The sequence below is a fragment of the Mobula birostris genome, chromosome 8 (genome assembly GCF_030028105.1).
Source record: "Mobula birostris isolate sMobBir1 chromosome 8, sMobBir1.hap1, whole genome shotgun sequence".
Taxonomy (NCBI): domain Eukaryota; kingdom Metazoa; phylum Chordata; class Chondrichthyes; order Myliobatiformes; family Myliobatidae; genus Mobula; species Mobula birostris.
Window position 1 is genome coordinate 43,107,438 of NC_092377.1, and position 21,309 is coordinate 43,128,746.

Sequence of the window (21,309 nt, forward strand, 5' to 3'; positions counted from 1 at the left end):
GAACGTTTGACAGCTCTGGGTCTGTACTCGCTGGAATTTAGAAGGATGAGAGGAGATTTAAACCTTTTTCAGAAAGGTTCAATAGCAATTATTTATAATATGGTAAGGAAAATAAATCCAGATGTTTCCAATACAATTAAGAATGACTGGGAAAGGGAACTTAAGCTTACCTTACCTATTGAGAAATGGCAAAAAATTTTTCAATTAGTTAATTCTTCCTCTATTTGTGCTAAACATGCGTTGATACAGTTTAAAGTTGTACATAGGGCTTATATGTCTAAGGATAAATTAGCTTGTTATTACTCTCATATAAACCCTGTATGTGATAGATGTCATTCAGAGATAGCTTCATTAACTCATATGTTTTGGTCTTGCCCTTTATTGAAGAAATATTGGGACGATATTTTTGATATTATTTCCACTGTTTTGAACATTGATTTACAACCTCATCTTATTACTGCCATTTTTGGTTTACCAATGATTGAAAAACATCATTTGACCCCTTCAGTTTGTCAGATGATCACTTTTGTTACTTTAATGGCTAGAAGATCTATACTATTGAATTGGAAAGAGATTAATCCTCCTACAACATTTCATTGGTTTTCTCAAACTATACCTTGTCTAAATCTAGAAAAAAATTAGAAGTGTTATTTTTGACCCATCTATTAAATTTGATGAGTCTTGGAGACCATTTATTCAATACTTCCACATGATGTAATCTGTCCCTTGCCAATCTATCTTGTGATTTCAATATATAGGGAGAGGAGCGGAAGTAGCGACACTATTGATTTTATCTGAGATATCATAATAGCCCTTTTCTTTTTTTTTTCTCCGTAGTTTTCTTCAGTTTGGGTAGTTTTCTTATTTAGGGTTTTTTTTTCTTTTTTTTTAATGATATTTTATATTTTATGTATACTCTTTCTATATTTTGTTGTTAATCTGTGTGATTTTGGGATGTTTCTAACTACGTGCTACCTGACTGTAAACCATAATAATTATTATCAATTAACACAATCCCAATTATTATGTACTTTTTTGTATCGTGTTTGTTCTTGAAACTAATAAAAAGATTGAAAAAGAAAGAAAGAAAGAGAGGAGATTCATTGAAATCTTTCGAATGTTGAAAGGCCTAGACATGTGGATGTGGAAAGGATGTTTCCCATGGTTGCCAAGTCTAGGACAAGAGGACACAGCCTCAGGATAGAGGGGCATCCATTTAAAACAAAGATGTGGAGAAATTTCTTTAGACAGAGGGTGGTGAACTTGTGGAATTTATTACCACTGACAGCTGTGAAGGCCAGGTCATTGGGTGTATTTTAAGCAGAGCTTGATTTTTGATTTGGACACAGCATCAAAAGTTACAGGGAAAAGGCTGGAGAGTGGGGCTGAGTTGAGGAGAAAAAAAAGAGGGATCAGCCATGAATGAATGGAAGAGCAGACATGATGGGCCAAATGGCCTAATTCTGCTCCTATGTCATATGGTCTTAACTGAACCAAAAATGAAATGAGCGATGGTTTGAGCACAAAGCACTTGGGTGGGACTCCACACCAGAACTGGATTATTGGAACTACCACCTTCCAGAAACATTTAACTGAAGCCCTATCTGCCCTATTAATGGGGCATAAAAAGTTCAATTATGCTACATCGAACAGCACTGAATAAAGGAAATAATCTGATCCATACAGTATGGTTATGGGACATTTTCATAAGCAAAGTGACATCATGTTTTCAGCATTTAAAGGAATACTGTTAGTCGTAAGCACTTCAGAATAACCCATGGTCTTGAAAAGTGTGAAAGAAATGCACATCCTTTCTCTCCCTGTTATTGTGCCGTGCCAATAACACCCTTTTCCCACCCCTCAATCTTGGAGCAGAATCACATTTCTCACAATCCTGTCTTCACTGACTAAACATTGAAATAGATCACTGAAGAAGGCATTTGAGTAATATTGCTGTGTCTGTGCCAACATTATTAGCCCTTTTAATAGTGATTGTATTTTATCTGTAACCTACAACAGAGAGTTCATGTTGCGAAGCCACACTATAATCGTCCATTCCATGAGCTGGAGCTGTGTGGACCAATCCTGTGCCTTTCTGCATTGTCACATGGTTAGCAGGCAAAAGTCGAGACTGTCGTCCTGGAATTGTGGGGTGGTTACAAACTCCATCCACTAAATCAGAACCTAAATTTGGAAAAGTTATAGGATTACAAGAAAATGTTAAATACTTTTCATATATATCCTAATATGAAACCATTCCGGCAATTTAATCAGTGTCACATTAAATAACAATATGGACAGTTCAATTCGCCTCCGCATAGCCAAGGATGGGGAAATCTCATATACTTAAAACTTTCTACCCAAGTTTACATTTGTAAAATCACAGAATTTGTAACCACAGCATTCCCACCTGCAGACCAGGAATAGGGAAAGAAATGAAAAGGACATGGAACAATTTAAACAGATATAATATGGAAGCAGTATAATCTCTAGTGACAAAGAAATACAGGAATAATTACTTTAAAATCTTTTACCTTTGACCATCTGAACAATTTCAAACTGTGTTCCCAGAGTAGCTGCCATGGAGTCTATACATTCTGTACCCAAAAGGTAGAGCTCTTCTGTGTTTAAGCACTTCACTAGCGAGTACCTGCATACCAAAAAAAATAGCAAAGTTCTCATTTCAAATATTACAAATCAACTTAGCTTTTGTAATAAAACCAAATCTTAAATTTAACAAAACTAAATCAGTTATTCCAATCACTCTAATAAACAGAACAAAAATAGAGCAAAGAAAGCATTCAGCAGGTTGAATGTTGAATGGTTAGATGCAGAATTTACAAAAGTATATTAATAAAACTCCATTCAGAATAAAATATTTAACTGCAGTGATCTGAAGAACTCAATTATGTTATTTTCAAGGTTATAGAAGAGAACACAACAACATCAATGCAAGCATTTTCTGTTTTTATTTCAGCTTGCCAGCATCTGTAACTTTTTTTAAAATTTCTACCATGGAACTAGGGGCAATTACAGATCTTCAGTCAATAAGACCAAAAGACATACATAGAACCAGAATTAGGCTATTTTGGCCCATTGAGTCTGCTCTGCCATTCCACCATGGCTGATTTATAATCACTTTCATCCCATACTCCTGCCTTCTCCCCATTACCTTTGACACTCTTACTAATCAAGAACCTATCAACCTCTACTTTAAATATAGCCAATAGCTTGGCCTCCAGGCCACCTGTGCCCATTAATTGCACAGATTCACTATCATCTGACCAAAGTCATTCCTCCTCATCTCTGTTCTAAAAGGATGTCCTTCTTGTCTGAGGCCATGCCCTCTGGCCTTAGACCCCTCCATTATAGGAAACATCCTTTCCGCACCCACTCTATCTAGGCCTCTCAATATGTGATAGGTAATTTTTATTAGACTTTAATATCAATGCACATGAAAAGTTCACTTCACTAAAATTCAGGAACTGTTAAGAGGCTCAGAACTTTTAAGTTATCGTAAGAAAATTTTAAGTAGTAAGCATTTTGTGCATTAGCACAAACAGCTCAAATACATCCTTTTCTGTGGTACATGTCAATATTTTAGTTGTTATTAAAATTTTACTTTAATCTTGATTTTGCACCTCCTTTAGATCTTTGCCCACAAAAGACTGTAAAGTCAAATTGTTGCTCTCTATTAGAAAATGAGGTTATTAGAAAAGGTCAAGAAATTCAAGATATATTACAGAAAGCTTCAGGCTGGATGAGAGAAATAAAGACAACTGTCCACTTCACTGCAAGACTTAGCTGCATCCATTTTAAGGAAGTTTGTTATCATATTCATGTGATGATTCATAAATATTGGAACTTACTGGGCATTTGGCATGTAACAAACCGCCTGGTTGGCTGGTATGGTCCAAGGTTGGGTTGTCCATATCAGTGCAGAAACAGGGGATGCATTCTCTGAAAGGAAGAATAACTGCTCAGCCTGACCAGGGAAAGGCAAATCAACAGCAGGTGATTTTAAAAATCACCTGAAATTCTTGATATAAGATGCATCATACTAATGGGTAGGTTTTATTCCCCCTCCTGCTGATAATCTAGTATAAGAAAAATATACATAATCAGTACTGTGCCCAAAACAATGCATTTTTGAAAAAATATTGAATGAGGAAGAAGGCACTAACAGGAATCTCTGTACCTTTCCATGTTAGTAAATAAAACAAATAGTAGCTATGGAAATTAGGGTCCTGGAGGAACACTTTCAATTTTACTGTGTACTGTACTAGCAGCTTAAGGTCGAAATGACAATAAACTTGACTTGACTTGGGGAAAAAAAAACTCGAGATGGTGATTTGCACTCTGCTTGCAGATAGAAAGAGAAGGTATACGTTCTAAAAATCTGGTAACCACTACTCATCTTCCTTATTTGAACATATATTAAATAAAGTATAAAGTGGTGAGTATCAGTACTTTATGCAACTGTGGATCGTACAGCCATGTTAGGTTTTGACCTTATTCAAATGGCAAGAGTCAACAGGCAATAGACAAGAAAGGACGCAAAAAAAAGTTTCTCCAACAATTAAGCTGCTGAGGTTTTCTCGTTACTAACATCAGTGAGTAGATACAGGAACCTGAAGGCCCAGACTCAGTGTTTCAGAATCAGCTTCTTTTTGCCATTAGATTTCTGAACAGTCTATGAACATACTACCTCATAACTCCTATTTTTGCAGTATTAATTTATTTTGTAATTTATAGTAACTTTATGTCTTTGCACTATGCTATTGCAAAACAACAAATTTCACATCATATAAGACAGCGATAATAAACCTGGTTCCAAAGTACGTCCATCAAACTTGTATGAATAGTTGGTCTTGCCAATTATTTTCAGCTGCTCAATGACTTATCAAGCCCATGTTCTTGTGTTCAGTAACTTAACAAGCTCCTGTTCTTCAAAGCAAATACAAACAAGCTACCTATAATATGCTAATACTAATACACTCTATCCTCGTTATATGTATCTTCAGACTATGCGGATTCACAGTTATGCGACAAACCGATTTCTACCAACATCTCGTTATATGCATCCAAAATTCACAGTTATGCAAGGAGCACTGCCTTCCCACCAATACAAATCACGTGCGCACGCTTCACGGTCTCACTGTTGGGATGAGAAGCACCGCTTTCCCGCCAATACAAGTCAGGTACGCGCACCTCACAATCTCACTCCTGCCACTCTCGCATTGGTTTTGGCAAGGTGTGGATGCACGATCTTAAACGTCTGTTGGTTTTACCTATGGTGCAGTGATTTTGCGCTTGAAATGTTTAACTATGCCTCCTAAGCGTACAATGTCATGTCTTGGGCCATCAGCCGAGTGGCAGAGAACCACTTTAACACTTGAAAAAAAAGTTGGAAATTATAACCAGCATGGCATCAGCTGAAAGGTAACACAGCTCTGGGACACTACTGCCAGGAACAGAATCTTGCCTTTAAAGTTCTTTCATTGCTTGACAATGCACCAGCCCATCCTAAACATTTGGACAGCATTCATCCTAACATAACAGTGCATTTCCTGCTGCCTAACACAACATCGCTGATTCAACCACTCAACTGGTGTGATCCACATTCAAGGCGTATTTTTTTTTTTTTTTTTTTTTTTTTTTTTTACAGCGAACTCTCTCTCAGACGCTGCAAGCAACAGACGATTTTGAAAATCCCGGGAGTTTACCAATGGTGAGGGAATAGTGGAAGTTGGAACACTTGGCACAAATAGCGATGGACATGGACCCACATTTAGAACGGAGTCAGCATTTCAGTCGTTCCCTGCCATCAATCCTTCTTCCCTACAAGCAAATTTAAAACAAAATGCTGCCAAGCAAACAACCCTCACCATTTTATGCAAATCGCTGTAATCTTCTGCTGCCGGCAGTTCTAAGAGTTCTGTGAGTCTTTCTTCACCCGTTGCTGTGCTTGATACTATCCTGACTACCACAACCATCCACCTAAAGCTGCCCGACACCACAACAACTACTCATCTCCCGGAGCAAACACACCTGCCACTGTTGGTGAGTACTGTACTCCCTCGGATGTTAACTTTCTATGATTTATTACATTGAATATTACCTCAAATTGATTAAGTATAATATAAATGTGGTCTTGTAGTACTGCTTTTGTGTCGTATTGGTATAAAAATGTGAATAAATTACAGATAAAACATATTTAGGAAGCCCTCTGGAATGCATCCCTATTTTCTCCATTTAAATAATTATTCACATTATGCGATTTCACATTATGCGTCAACTTTGAGGAACGTATCCCCCGCATATAATAAGGATAGATTGTATATCATTGGTAGCCTGATGTTACTTGCATTAGTAAACACTGAACATTTTATCACACATCCCACAAATGCAGTTATGCAATAGTGACCTTCCCTTCCACCTATTTTTGTCTCCATCAAGAATTAACACTGTGGTGTTTCATAAAGTCACACCACTACGCCGACCTAAATCAAAGTTTAAAATTAAAACTTCAATTCTCTAACACATTCCATACCTGTTGCAGAAGTCAATTTGGAAGGAGTGTTTAAGAGAGGAAACTTGACATACACTGATCGGCTAACATGCTGTTGATTGTATTCAAGCTCAGCTTCGGCCAAAGCTGTCCTACACAGATAAATAACAAATTTTATTAACTCATTACTTCAATTTCAAACTGAACTCCAAAGAAATAAGTTACAAACCTTGTGGAAGGTGACCAGAATACAGGTTTATAGTCTCGATAAACAAAGCCCTTAAGGAAAGAAGCAAAATAAATCTTGTGAATTTTATCACACATTGGGCAATATTTGAAACCTTCAAGAACAGTAATACCTTGTCAAACATTTGGTGGAAAATTTCTAATTGCTTGGCTTCATATTGCTTGTCAAAAGTGTAATAACAATTGTCCCAATCTGCCATCACACCCCATCGGATGAATGCCGCACGTTGGCGTTCAATTGTTCTTTCTGCAAATTCTCTGGCTGCAAGATAAAATTTGTATAAAGATTTTCTGAGGAACAAGGAGTAAATGCAAGTACATGTGTGAACAGTGATAAGGACAAGATGGAGAGAGCATGGACCTCTCTGTACAGGTTCAAAATAATAGTGTCTTAAACTGCAATCTGATCATTGCTGCAAGTTTATGTCTACTTTACAATGATGAAGTTGCACGGGCCAGCTTCTGTTCAAGCGTCCAACATGTATGTAAATAATGAAGGTTATTACTGGAAATTAAAATGCAATGGCATTGCTTTTGTCAATTGGCTTTAAATTTACAACAACCAGTTTACAATTTTACACCGTTACAATTCGTAAATCTTGCATAAAACAGGTCAAACAGTTGTCACATATTCCTTGGTAGCTGAGGAGTTGTTCACAATTTAGAAATAATTCATGGACCATATTACCTACATACTAGAATGGATTCTCTGATCATGATCTTCCAAAATTCTATATTTTCTAAAATCACTGACCTGTTACACCAACAGTTCAGAAACTGGGAAAATGCTCCTCTCTTTTATAAATGACATGAAATCAGAAAACTTTGAAAATAATGACCAATCTTCATATTTTTAAGAAAATGAAATATCTTTGACTAATTTACTGGTGTTCTTTGAGAAAATATCAAAGTAAGCAACGTGGAACCAGTGGATATACGTATTGGGTTTTTAATACGGTCTCAAGCAGGAGCTGGCTGAACAAAGGGACTACATACAAATTGGTGTATCTTGCGAGTTGGATCCTTCTCAAGATGGCAGGCAGGTCGTAACTAGTGTGATGCCACAGGGAGTTGTACGGACTAATAACCTGTCTGAGAGCATCTAGGCTGTCGCTTGTCATTGATAGGAAACCAAATGGAAATGTAAACAGTAACGAGGACACAATGAAGCTTCCAGTGGATATAGACATGCTGAATGAGTGATCAACAACATGGCAGATAGAGTACAAAGTGCACAATGATGTTGTTCACTACAGGGGAAAAAAAAGGAAGCAAAGCTGGGCATTTTCTAAAATGGTGAGAGACTGAAAAATGTTGAAGTTTAAAGGGATTGGGGTGTCTTCTTTACAAGTTACTAAAATCTAACTTACCGATGCAAAAAATAATTATAATGACAAATGATTAGTCGGTGGAGAACTTGAGTACAAAGTCCTACTGAAACTTGTATACAGCCACAGTACGAATGCACCTGGAATATTGTGCAGTTTTGGTCCCTTCATCTGGAAAACTTATTTGCTATAGTGAGCATAATATGCAATTATCTTTAAAAATTTGACACATGTACATCAAAACATACAGGGAAATGCATTGATGTGTCAAATAAAATCAGTGCGGATTGTGCTGGGCAACCGATAAGTATCATTGCGCTTCTGGCACCAACAGAGCATGCTCCCAACTCAGTAATCTAACTGTACATCTTTGGATATGGGAAGAAACTGGAGCACCTGGAGGAAACTCACTTGGTCATGGGGAGAATATACATACTCCTTATTGACAGTGGCAGGTATCAAACCCCAATCTTACAGCTGGCACTATAAAGAATTGGAGCGTTGTGATAACTGCTATACCTCCATGCCATGAAGAAAACTCTTCAATCAGAGGTTGCTGAAATTGTTGAATTCTCTACCCAAAAGTACAGTGAAAGATTACATTAGAATTTAAGTAAAGATTTCTAAATATCTAAATCATCAAGGAGATGAGGGAAAAGGATGCAAAATAATACTGAAGTAGGTCAGTCATGAGTTTTTCCTTCTAAAAGAAAACTTATATCAGTTTACCCTCATAAAAGCTGCCTGAAAGAACATTGTATTCCTTCCTAGTCCAAGCACGTCTTCCACATTTCAGCAATGCACAACAGGCATATTCTACCATATTGATTTATACAAATAGTCTTCCCTGTATCATCATCCCTGATGAAGGTGGCAGACTTTTTAATCAAAACATCAGTTATAAGCGATACCTCTGCCTGTATGGAAGCTTAAAAAGGGTTTATTTGTTATTCGTCTTCCCTGTAGTTCAACAATATTTATGTAATGCAAATCAGCAACCTTACAGAATGATAATTAAGGAACACCACTAATCAGAATCAAAATACTGCTGAAACTACGTTTGTGTGCATCCTTGAGAAAACCAGTGGTCCTGACTCTCAATGACTTACGCAGACAACATGAGCAGTCAGCTTTCACACAAGTACAAAATATTAGAATAGCCAGCTCTCACTAATCGAACAATGACAGGAAGGAATCCGTGCCTTGAGAAGGAAAATAAGACTAAACAATACACATCGAAGTCGTGTTTTAAGAGAAATTTCTACAGTTCTTTGAACTTCATGCTAAAAGTAACAATGATTTCCTTTAAATAAACAAAGTGATTTGAATGGTCACAAATTTATAGGGAACAAATTCAATAATCTCCAAACTAAACACAGATAGAAGGTAGTTTTACATTATACAGTGAAACCCTGTAATCTGGCATGTTCAGGGCTTTGGGGGAGCTGAGACTGACAAATTTCTCAGACTACTGGATGCAGCTCCTATTAATGCCCAAACAGATTTTAAGTCAATGTATTTAAAAGATGACATGTTTCAGCGGGGCAGGCAGACTTAAAGAGTGTGGGGGAAATGGTGCCCAAGTGAATTTCAAAGGACCACAATAACCAGAGCCTAGGTGAGCTTAAAAATTAGTGCTGGAAGCAAATTCACCAGGGCTCAGTTCCTGCACTCTTTTTACAGTCATTGTTCTGAATCTCCTTTCAAACTCACAAGGGCACAAAGGCCCATGGGGAAAAGTCTCCAGTGACATAGTTATCATATCTTTAAACAAATTACCTTTTTGCCTGATCTCAATAGGAGAGAGTGCTTTGGCTTGTTCACCACATTCGGCCAACGCTTTCAGCTCAATAGGTAACCCGTGACAATCCCATCCTGGTACAAAATGAACTTTATAACCTCTCATCATATGAAATCTATTAGTGATATCCTTTAGTATCTGTAGTTTGGGAAATAAAGTGACAGGTCAAAAATACAATGAAACAACTTTGCTTCGTTTTCAAAATGGTTCACTTGAAAGTTCACACTATCAAGCTCAATAAGGATTCAAAATACATTTATTATCCAAGTACGTGTGCAGTATACAGTCCTGACATTCCTCTTCCCACAGACAGCCACAAAACAACGAAAAAAACATGGAACCCATTTCAATTATGTTCAAGGTATATTCAGTTCAGTTTTATCTTGCTCTGTGCATCACTAAAAGTATCCATTTGCTCAAAAGAAATACTGTGTAAAATATATAAAGGCAGCTTCAGAAAACAGGAACTTACTTTATTTAAGGCATGACCAACATGAGGATCCCCATTAGCATAAGGTGGTCCATCATGGACACAAAAATCCTTTCCTTTTCTATTTCTTTGCCAAGCATATAGCTCTGAAAATCCACATTCCTGTAAACATTCAATAAATGCATTAAAATGTCAATACCTTATTGGTTCATGTCAACTTACTACACTTAAAACCGAACGGTTCAAAATGAGGGGAAGGATTTCTACAGTGACTAAAACCACGCAATCAGCTAAACAGGCAGCATATAATAGAAAACAAGTGTCAAGATTATTTTCTTCATCTCATGTGGGTTAGAGGGCAAGAGAAACTCAAATATCACACAGATATAAGGTAAGTCCTTAAAATAATAACCTATCCCTTGTAAATACCTCTTTCTGTTTCCCAATTAGTACTTCTCCCACATTGTCATTTTTTCTTGTACTCCTCTACGATGTCAAATACGCCAATTCGTGACAATATTCAAACATTTTAGCAGCCTCTAATTTGATTCAAATCCGCAGATAACAAAGTTACCAACATCTCAATTTCCCTTTGAATGTATGATGACAGTATGGCACATCTACCCTCAATCTCTATTGCTTGTCCTTGACAACCCAGCCCTGAAATAGCGTCCACAAGTATGAGACCAGTCTGAACATCATGCCCAACACATATACGAGACGTAGAAAGTTTTTGATCTGTCTTGACGAACCAGCTACTAAGGGATGGCAGAGGGATCGAGCAGATTGGACGGAGAAGGGGCAGGGAGAGAGGAGAGCAAGGAGGGAGACAAATGGGAAGGACCAAGGTAATAACTGTGGGTAGACCTGTGTGGGGAATAAGAAAATAAGGAGAAGAGGCGTGGAAGAGAAGGAACGCAGGGAGGAGGAATGTGCTGTCACTATTGACTGCTTTTCACTTTGCATCACTACCGTACCCGCTGGATCTGCAGCTCCTTCTCTGGTAGCGCTCTCCCGCTCAGTCTCATGGGGAAGTCGGTGCGAGGCAGCAGCACCGTCTCCCTGAACTTGTTCTGCCTCCGGTCCTCCTGCAAACTCCTGCTGGAGACCCGTACCCTGCACCGGGCGGCGGCAGCGGCCCGCAATTTACCCGCCAGCATTGTGGGGCTGCAGCGGCACCTCAGCATTGAGAACATGGTTTTGCCTGGCTGTCAGCCGCCACAGCCCATCCCAGCCCGGCCCGAGCAGGGTAACGCCGTCCACCTGCCCTCCCTTTCCCGGGGACTCTGGGTAACACCGAGTGCGCCACGGCGGCCGTACGGGCTCAAACTCGGATTTCAAAACCGTAACAGCTTTGGACTTGCCATTCACATCTCAGCATGAGAAGGTGGACTCTGCAAAGATACTTCCAAAGCAGACTGAATTTGTAAATGGAGACACAATTCAGATGAAGGCTCTCGACCCGAAAAGTTAGACTTGTCCATTTCCCTCCATAGATTCTACCTGACCCTTCAGCTTTTTGTTGTTTCTGAATACCTTCAGCTGCACGTGTGTTGCTGAACTTGTAAATATGGCAATGAGCAATGTCCCAGCTGTAGAATATGCTGCATCTTCTATCGATATCCCCAGTGCTCTTAAAAATGCACTGCTCTGAAATCTTAAGCATTGGTGCTCACCTTCCTGAATTTCCGAATTTGCCCGACATAGGAAATAGCTGTTTTCATCGGTACTCCAGATGTGATTTCATCAATGCCCTATAGAACTGAATCCCTATCAGAATCAAGTTTTAAATCACTGACATATACCATAAAATTTGTCTTGCTGTAGTGGGGTAGTGCAAGACAAAAATTACCATGTTACAAAAATGAGTAAATAGTGCAAAAGAAGAATAACGTAGTTTTCATGGGTTCGTGAGCCGTTCAGAAATCTGATGGTGGAGGGAAAGAAAATGCTCCTAAAATTTTGAGTGTGGATCCTCAGGCTTCTTTACCTCTGATGGTAGTAATGAGAAGAGGGCATGCTCTGAATTGTGAGGGTCCTTAACAACACATCCCACCTTCATGAGGCATCTCCCCTTGAAGTATATCCCTGATGGTGGGGAGGGTTGTGCCTGAGGTGGAGCCAGCTGAATGCAGTCTCTTTCAGTTCTGTGCATTGTGGCTTCCATTGAAGGTGGTGATGCAACCAGTCAGAATGCTCTCCACTATACAGCTGTAGGAATTTGCAAGAGTCTTTGGTGACATACTAAATCTCCTCAATCTGCTAATGAAGTAGAGCCTCTGACATGTCTTCTTTATCATTGCACTGATCTGTTGGGCCCAAGATAGTTCCTCTGAGATGTTGGCACCCAGGAACATGAAGCTGTTCACCCTTACCATCACTAGACCCCCAATGAGGACTTCTGTGGTGATCTCCCAACTTCACCACTCTGAAGTCCACAGTCAATTTCTTGGTCTTGATGCTGTTGATTCAGATAATTCAATTTTTAAAAATACTGTATTCCAATTTTGAAACAACCTCCCAGATTATGTAGTTCTCCAATACTAATCTAGCATCTGTTCCTATGAGATGGCTGAACTGCAAATATAAAAATCAATTCAGCAATGGCTTATTTGCAAACATGCACAAAATAAATAATAGATATATAAGAGAAACTTATCCAGCCAATAGAATTGTAACGAAATTGGCTGTTCATCCAAAGTATATTGTTTCCTTCCCTTACCAATAATGTACTATTTCAGCAGGAGACTTTTGTCAATTTATGGACATGCATCCTTTTAAAAACAAAGTTGATAAATTATGTTAAACCAAATTAACTTTATCTATCACCACAAACTAGCTTTACACAAAATACTTATATAGCAACTAGTTTATTGCAAATGTGTACTTTGAAAATGTCATCAAATCTATATTTAAACTGTTTTATTTTTCCTTTCGCTACAATTTTTAGGTTTCTATATATGCTCGGTAAACAGGAGATTATGAAGGATTTAATGAATAATATGGTAAACTTAGTGATGGTAAGGGTAATAATATGTGTTCCCCATATTTTTACACTATTTTCAAAAATTGAAGCTAGTATTTATACTAATTTGAAATCAGCCAGTTTAAGAAAGACATACACTCTTGGAAAGAAAATTGAAATGATCCTCACTTGTCCATCCATTGAGATGTTCCCACAACCAATTACCTCACTTTAAGGACTCTTTATCTTGTTATTTATTGTTCTCATTATTTTTTGCTGTTAATTTATATTTGCATTTGCGCAGTTTGTTTTCTTCTGCACTTTAGTTGATCTTGAATTGATCCTGTTATAGGTACTATTCTATAGCTTGCCTGAGTATGGCCCAGGAGAAGGTCCTATATGGCGACATATGTGTACTTTAATAATAACATTTACTTAGAACTTTGAACTTATTTATAATCTTTCTTCGTTTAGAAGTCACGTTGTCTCCACACAGTCATTTTCAATTAAAAAGCAAGTTGTGGTATTTGGATCGCCTGGAGTACATTGTGAGATTTCAAGTTTAGTTGCCAGGGGACGGCGATTTATTTGGTGGTCATTAAATGTACAGCAGATCGACAGCGGCTCTGTCCTAGGGGCGCCAACCTGTCAATCAAAGTAAGTGGGCTGGGTCTGGGCACGCATGCGTGCTCTGTAGTTCCCCAAGCGGGAGTTGACTGTTTGGCCAGGAGCTCACTTTTCTGCTTTTTGTTGACAATGTCTACGAACCCGGCATTTTTAATGAGGCTGCTGGCTTCGTCCTTCGCAATCGCCGAGAAAGCGCAGACTATCATCCACCAAGTGCTGTCCGGAGGGAACCTGAACATAGTGGAAAAGGTGAGGCGGGCCAGTAGGGTTGATCGGTAACATCTGAGGGGAATAATGCTCATAGTGATTTTCGGCAAGGTATACATCTCTAGAGTTAGAAAATATGTGATAGCATTGCACCAGTGGTAGCTTTATTACTTCAAATAAGTAATCACTTTTTGTATATATTCCATATTGTAAAAGTGGCAGGCAGGCAAATCCAGGGCAAAAAACAAAAAGGCCCACTTTTCAACATAATTGTATAAGGGCTAAGAGTGTTGTAAAAGCAAGTCTGAAGGCTTTGTGTGTCAATGCAAGGAGCATTCGTAACAAGGTAGATGAATTGAATGTGCAGATAGTTATTAATGAATATGAAATAGTTGGGATCACAGAGACATGGCTCCAAGGTGACCAAGGGTGGGAGCTCAACATTCAGGGATATTCAATATTCAGGAGGGATAGACATGAAAGAAAAGGAGGTGGGGTAGCATTGCTGGTTAGAGAGGAGATTAACGCAATAGAAAGGAAGGACATCAGCCTGGAGGATGTGGAATCGATATGGGTAGAGCTGCATAACACTAAGGGGCAGAAAACGCTGGTGGGAGTTGTGTACAGGCCACCTAACAGTAGTAGTGAGGTTGGGGATGGCATTAATCAGGAAATTAGAAATGCATGCAATAAAGGAACAGCAGTTATAATGAGTGACTTCAATCTACATATTTAGATTGGGTGAACCAAATTGGTAAGGGTGCTGAGGGAAAGGATTTCTTAGAATGTATGCCGGATGGTTTTCTGAACCAACATGTCGAGGAACCAACTAGAGAGCAGGCCATTCTAGACTGGGTATTGAGCAATGAGGAAGGATTAGTTAGCAATCTTGTCGTGCGAGGCCCCTTGGGTAAGAGTGACCATAATAAGGTGGAATTCTTCATTAAGATGGAGAGTGATGCAGTTAATTCAGAAACAAAGGTTCTGAACTTAAAGAAGGGTAACGTTGAAGGTATGAGATATGAATTAACTAAGATAGACTGGCAAATGATACTTAAAGGGTTGACGGTGGATATGCAATGGCAAGCATTTAAAGATCGCATGGATGAACTACAACAATTGTTCATCCCAGTTTGGCAAAAGAATAAACCAGGGAAGGTAGTGCACCCGTGGCTGACAAGGGAAATTAAGGATAGTATCTTTCTTTCTTTTTCAATCTTTTTATTAATTTTAGAATATATAAACAAAACATAGCAATGATACAGATAATAGGAGATAAATTGTTACACTTACAAACCGTAATCGTAAAGTCCAATATTGAAATTTGACAAAGCTCCCAATCATATAAAACTAACAACGGATAATACAAATCAAAAAAGAAACTAAAAAAAGCATGAAAAAGAAAAAAAAACAAAACCAAAAAAAAAATCCCAACCCAAAAGAAAGGCAAAATTAATCAACTAAACTAAAAGACTTGGGCAAATCTAAAAACTTAAAAATGAAAAAGAAGAAAACCTTAGTGCCGACGACTCCATTCCCCTCCAACAACAATACAGAGAAATAAAATAGGTTTGGAAATAAAGATATTACATTAAGTGAAAATGCTGAATGAATGGCCTCCAAGTTTTTTCAAACTTGATGGAAGGGTCATAAACTGCACTTCTAATTTTCTCCAAATTCAGACACAGCATAGTTTGTGAAAACCAATGAAATACCTTAGGAGGGTTAATCTCTTTCCAATTCAGCAAAATAGACCTTCTAGCCATTAAAGTAAGAAATGCAATCATTCTTTGTGATGAAGAGGTTAAATTATTTAAATCTATCATTGGTAGTCCAAAAATAGCAGTAATTGGATGCGGTTGTAAGTCTATATTTAAAACCGTTGAAATAATATCAAAAATATCTTTCCAATATTTCTGCAACAGGGGACATGACCAAAACATGTGGGTTAGAGAAGCTATCTCGAAATGACATCTGTCACATATTGGATTAATATAAGAGTAATAGCGAGATAGTTTATCTTTGGACATATGAGCCCTGTGTACTACTTTGAACTGTATTAACCTATGCTTAGCACACACAGAGGATGAATTCACCAACTGAAGAATTTTTTCCCATTTTTCAGTTGGTATATTAATCTCAAGTTCTCTTTCCCAGTCAGCTTTAATTTTATTAGAAGCGTCAGGACATAAATTCAAAATTATATCATATATGATTGCTACAACACTTTTCTGAGAGAGATTTAAATCTAAAATTTTTTCCAAAATATCCGTTGGATCTGGATGTGGGAAATTAGGGGAAACAGTAATTAAAAAGTTCCTAATCTGTAAATATCTAAAAAAGTGAGATCTGGGTAAGTTATATTTATTAGAAAGTTGATCAAAAGACATAAAACAATTATCCATAAATAAATTGCAAAAAGATATTATACCTTTAATTTTCCAATCAGAGTAAGCTTGATCCATCGTGGAAGGTTGAAAAAGAAAGTTTGACAAGATGGGGTTTGCTAGGATAAATTGGTTGAACCCAAAAAATCTTCGGAATTGAAACCATATACGTAAAGTATGCTTAACTATTGGGTTACTCATTTGTTTATATAATTTAAAAGAAGTAAAAGGAAGTGAAGTTCCTAAAACCGAACCCAAGGAAAGCCCTTGTAATGAATTAGATTCAAGATTTACCCAATGAGGGTTTAAAGATACCTCCAGATCTCGTAACCAAAATTTTAAATATTGAATATTAATTGCCCAATAATAGAATCTAAAATTCGGGAGGGTAAGCCCCCCCTCCTTTTTAGACTTCTGTAGATACCTTTTACCTAACCTAGGATTTTTATTCTGCCAAATATATGAGGAAATTTTTGAATCTACATTATCAAAGAAAGATTTTGGGATGAAAATTGGAACTGATTGGAATATATACAAAAATTTAGGCATAATGATCATCTTAATAGCATTAATCCGACCAATCAAAGACAAAGAGATTGGCGACCATTTGGTAAATAACAGTTTAATCTGATCAATTAAAGGTAAAAAATTAGGTTTAAATAAATCTTTATATTTTTTCATAATTGTTATCCCTAAATATATAAATGAATCATTAACCAGTTTAAATGGTAAAAATCGATAAATAGGTACATGCTTATTTAAAGGGAATAATTCACTCTTATTAAGATTCAATTTGTAACCAGAGAAGTTACTAAATTGAGCTAACAAATCTAAAATAGCAGGAATTGACTTCTGCAGGTTAGAGATGTATAACAGCAAATCATCTGCATATAACGATAACTTATGTATTTCGTTTCCACGGGTAATACCAACAATATTTGGCGAGTTACGAATAGCAATTGCTAAAGGTTCAAGAGCAATATTGAATAGCAAAGGACTAAGAGGGCAACCTTGCCTAGTGCCACGAAAAAGACGAAAAAAGGGAGATCTATAATTATTTGTACTAACTGAGGCTACCGGGGAGTAATATAACAATTTAATCCAAGATATAAATGTCAAATTAAAATTAAATTTCTCAAGAACATTAAATAAATAAGGCCATTCGACTCTGTCAAAAGCTTTCTCAGCATCTAAAGAGATAATACATTCCGGGGTAGTAAGTGAAGGGGTATAAACAATATTCATTAACCTCCTAATATTAAAGGATGAATAGCGATTCTTAATGAATCCGGTTTGATCCATAGAAATAATTTGAGGTAACACCTTCTCCAATCTAGTTGCTAGAATTTTTGAAAAAATTTTAGAGTCTACATTCAAAAGAGATATCGGTCTGTATGATGCACAATCAGTAGGATCTTTATTCTTTTTAAGAATTAAGGAAATAGAGGCTTCGTAAAACGATTGTGGTAATTTACCTAAACTGATTGCTTCCTTGAATATTCTAGACAACTTAGAGGAAAGAATGGAGGAAAAAAAATTTTAAAATTCCACTGTAAACCCATCCGGACCAGGTGCTTTACCGGAATTCAAAGATGAAATTGCAGTTATTATTTCTTCCTCTGAAATGGAAGTTTCTAATGATAGGGACTGTTCGGGTGATAATTTTGGAAAACTCAATTTACTTAAAAAGTCATGCATAAAATTAGAATCATGTGGAAAGTCAGAGTGATATAAAGAGGTATAGAATTCTTGAAAGGTTTGATTTATCCCAGCATGGTCCACTGTGAAAGTATCATCCTGTTTACGAATCTTAGTAATTTGACGTTTAACCGAATCAAATTTCAAATGGTTCGCCAGTAATTTACCTGATTTATCACTATGAATATAAAAATCACTCCTAGTTCTCATTAATTGATTTTTGATAGAGGATGTTAATAATAAGCTATGTTCCAATTGGAGTTCAACTCTATGTTTGTACAGCTCCTTACTGGGAGAAATAGCATATTTTTTATCGACTTCTTTAATTTTATCAACCAACAAAAGTATTTCATTGTTAACAGGTTTTTTCAAACCAGCCGAATAGGAAATAATCTGACCACGGATATAAGCTTTAAAGGCATCCCAAACAGTTCCATTGGAAACTTCGTCCGTAGTATTAGTTGAAAAAAAGAAATCTATCTGCTCCTTTATAAATTTGACAAAATCTTGATCTTGAAGCAAAATAGGGTTAAATCGCCATTGTCGGCTAGTATAGGAGGTGTCCATTAACTAGATGGAAAGTTTCAGTGGAGCATGATCTGAAATAACAATACTGTCATAATTACAATCAAGTACATATGGAATCAAACGGGAGTCAATCAAAAAATAATCAATTCGGGGAAAAAGAACGATGAACATGTGGAAAAAAAGGAGAATTCCTTGTCACTTGGATGTAGAAATCTCCAAATTTCTAAAATCCCAGAATCCAACATAAAGGAATTAATAATAGTAGCCGACTTACTCGGTAAAGCCGGACTAGCTATGGATCTGTCCAACATGGGATTCAGACATAAATTAAAATCACCACCCATTATCAACATATACTCGTTTAAGTTAGGAAAGGAAGTGAATAGTTGTTTAAAAAATTCAGGGTAATCCACATTCGGAGCATAAACATTCACCATAGCGACCTTTTTATTAAAAAGTACCCCAGTAATTAACAAAAATCTGCCATTAGGATCCGAAATAATGTCTTGATGAATAAATGTAATTAAAGGATCAATAAAAATTGAAACGCCTTTAATTTTGGCTTGAGCATTTGAGTGGTATTGTTGATCTTTCCAAAACTTAAAGAAGCGTTGATTATCCTCTTTCCTTACATGAGTCTCTTGTGCAAAAATAATATGAGCATTCAGCCTTTGGAACACTTCGAAAACCTTTTTCCGTTTTATAGGATGGTTTAAACCATTTGTGTTCCAAGAAACAAAATTAATAGTATGAGTCATAATTAAGAGTTAACCCTTTGGTGAGAAAGGGGTTAACCACAATGTGAGCTCATAAAACCGGAAGAGGAATACATGATTAGAGAGGAACCGGAAATCTCGACTCTGCGGGCATCTTGGTAGTTCTGAAACAGCCCAATAGAAAAAATTAAAAAAGAAAAAGACTGACCCACCTCCCATCCCCAAGAACCCCGAACTAAGCCAGAAATGGCTGAAGGAAGCTCTAACTAAAACTAATTCTAACCCTATTTCTGCAGGGGGCAACTCCAAAAATATATGTTAGATAAAAGACCTCCCAGAAACTAATGCATGTAAAAAAATAACCAATATAATAATTAATCTACATAATAAAAATTAGTAAAATATATAAATTAAAAAAACAGTCAGTACATATAATTAGTTATAAACGAATAAATAAAAAATCGCTTCTAAAATGAAAGGAGGATTATGGGAAGAAGAAGCATAGGAACATGGCGTCCCGAAAAAGAAACAAAGGAGGTTAAGCAAAAAGAAAGACAAGTCGCCATTTTGATTATGCAAAAACCAAAAGTAGGAAACATATAACTAAAAATGATCGTCGAATCATATCATAAATAATAACGAAAAAGGAAAAGTTAAAACAAAAGGATAACTAAAAAAAAACTGATGTTAATTTACAGAAGATAAATAATCTATGTAAGTTATAGAATAACAACTATAGTAGTAAATAAAGAACAAAAATCTTAGACTTAAAATAAACCTTCATCACGCGATAATAAGAGGTTCATCTCATAAAGAAAACACCAGAAGAAAAAAAAATTGGTGCTGGAAGCACCCGACACAGATTAAGAGAGGGTATCTGTATTAGAAGGGAACTTATCATCCAAAAAGCTTCGGGCAGCAGTCGTAGAATGGAAAACACGACGATTTCCATCGGGAAGAGAGATTCTGAGACGTGCAGGATACAATAGTGCCGGTTTGAGATTTTTTTGATAGCATTCGGACATTAGAGGTTTAAAAGTTAGTCGTTCCTTCATCACTTCAGGACTGTAATCTTGAACTATCCTGAAGGAATGCTGGCAATACTTAATCATCCCTTGTCGACGAGCAACCTGGAGAATAATGGAAACGAAGAATAACTGGTCTAGGTTTAGAAGCAATCGCTGCCGACTTTGTCCACGGTATATGATGGGCGCGGTCGAGTAATGGAGGATCATTGGGAAAAACTGAACCGAACGAATCCTTTAAAAGTTGAGCAAAGAATATTGCAGGATCTCCAGCCTCAACATCCTCGGGTAAACCGATTAAACGTAAGTTTTGTCTTCTCGATCGATTCTCGAGATCAATAACTTTGGATTTAAGTTTTTGGAGTTGTTTAGTAGTCGAAGCTAGATTCTTCTCTAAGATCTCGACTTTTGTGTCCGTCTTCTGAGATTTAGTATCCAGTTCAGAAATTTTGGCATCGTGTTTCTGAACATCAGAATCCAGGGATTTCAAAGAGTCCATGATTGATTTTAAATCTTCATTGAGGCTTTGGCAATGTTGTTCAAATTGAGCCGATAAACTATCAGATAACTTTATCCGCTGCTGCTCAAACATTTCCTCCATAACTTCGTAAGTTAATTCCGTTTGTTTAGAATCACCTTTCTTCTTTGCTCCGTTCCCATCAGCGTCTTTCCCATTTTTGGTTCTAGATCTCGTACTCATTTCTCTAAACTCGAGATTTGCAGTTGACGAAAGGAAATCAATTAATCAGTAAATCAAGAAAATAAAATAAATCTTCTGGTGTACTTAAAGCTGATTAGATCAAGGAGATCAAAGGTTGAAAAGAATAACGGGGATGGAGC

The 21,309-nt window shown here is 37.1% G+C and overlaps 2 protein-coding genes across 3 annotated transcripts in view; one reads left to right on the plus strand and one right to left on the minus strand.

Annotated features, from left to right (window-relative positions):
* The window catches only part of iars2 (isoleucyl-tRNA synthetase 2, mitochondrial), a 105,991-nt gene extending 94,390 nt beyond the window's left edge, over positions 1–11,601 (minus strand). For both annotated transcript variants that reach the window (XR_011886813.1, XM_072265078.1), the window contains exons 1-9: positions 11,294–11,601; positions 10,359–10,478; positions 9,865–10,024; positions 6,871–7,019; positions 6,741–6,790; positions 6,554–6,663; positions 3,870–3,960; positions 2,535–2,650; positions 2,015–2,184 (exon numbers count right to left, since the gene is read on the minus strand). Coding sequence is in view for 1 of the 2 variants with exons in the window: in XM_072265078.1 (XP_072121179.1) it covers positions 2,015–2,184; positions 2,535–2,650; positions 3,870–3,960; positions 6,554–6,663; positions 6,741–6,790; positions 6,871–7,019; positions 9,865–10,024; positions 10,359–10,478; positions 11,294–11,512 (1,185 nt within the window). In the remaining variant the exon portion in view is untranslated. The remainder of the gene's footprint in view (positions 1–2,014; positions 2,185–2,534; positions 2,651–3,869; positions 3,961–6,553; positions 6,664–6,740; positions 6,791–6,870; positions 7,020–9,864; positions 10,025–10,358; positions 10,479–11,293) is intronic.
* Positions 11,602–13,974: 2,373 nt separating this feature from the next.
* Positions 13,975–21,309, plus strand: part of bpnt1 (bisphosphate nucleotidase 1) — a 45,205-nt gene continuing 37,870 nt past the window's right edge. The window contains exon 1 of the mRNA XM_072265079.1: positions 13,975–14,157. Coding sequence (XP_072121180.1) covers positions 14,038–14,157 — 120 coding nt within the window. The 5' untranslated portion in view covers positions 13,975–14,037. The remainder of the gene's footprint in view (positions 14,158–21,309) is intronic.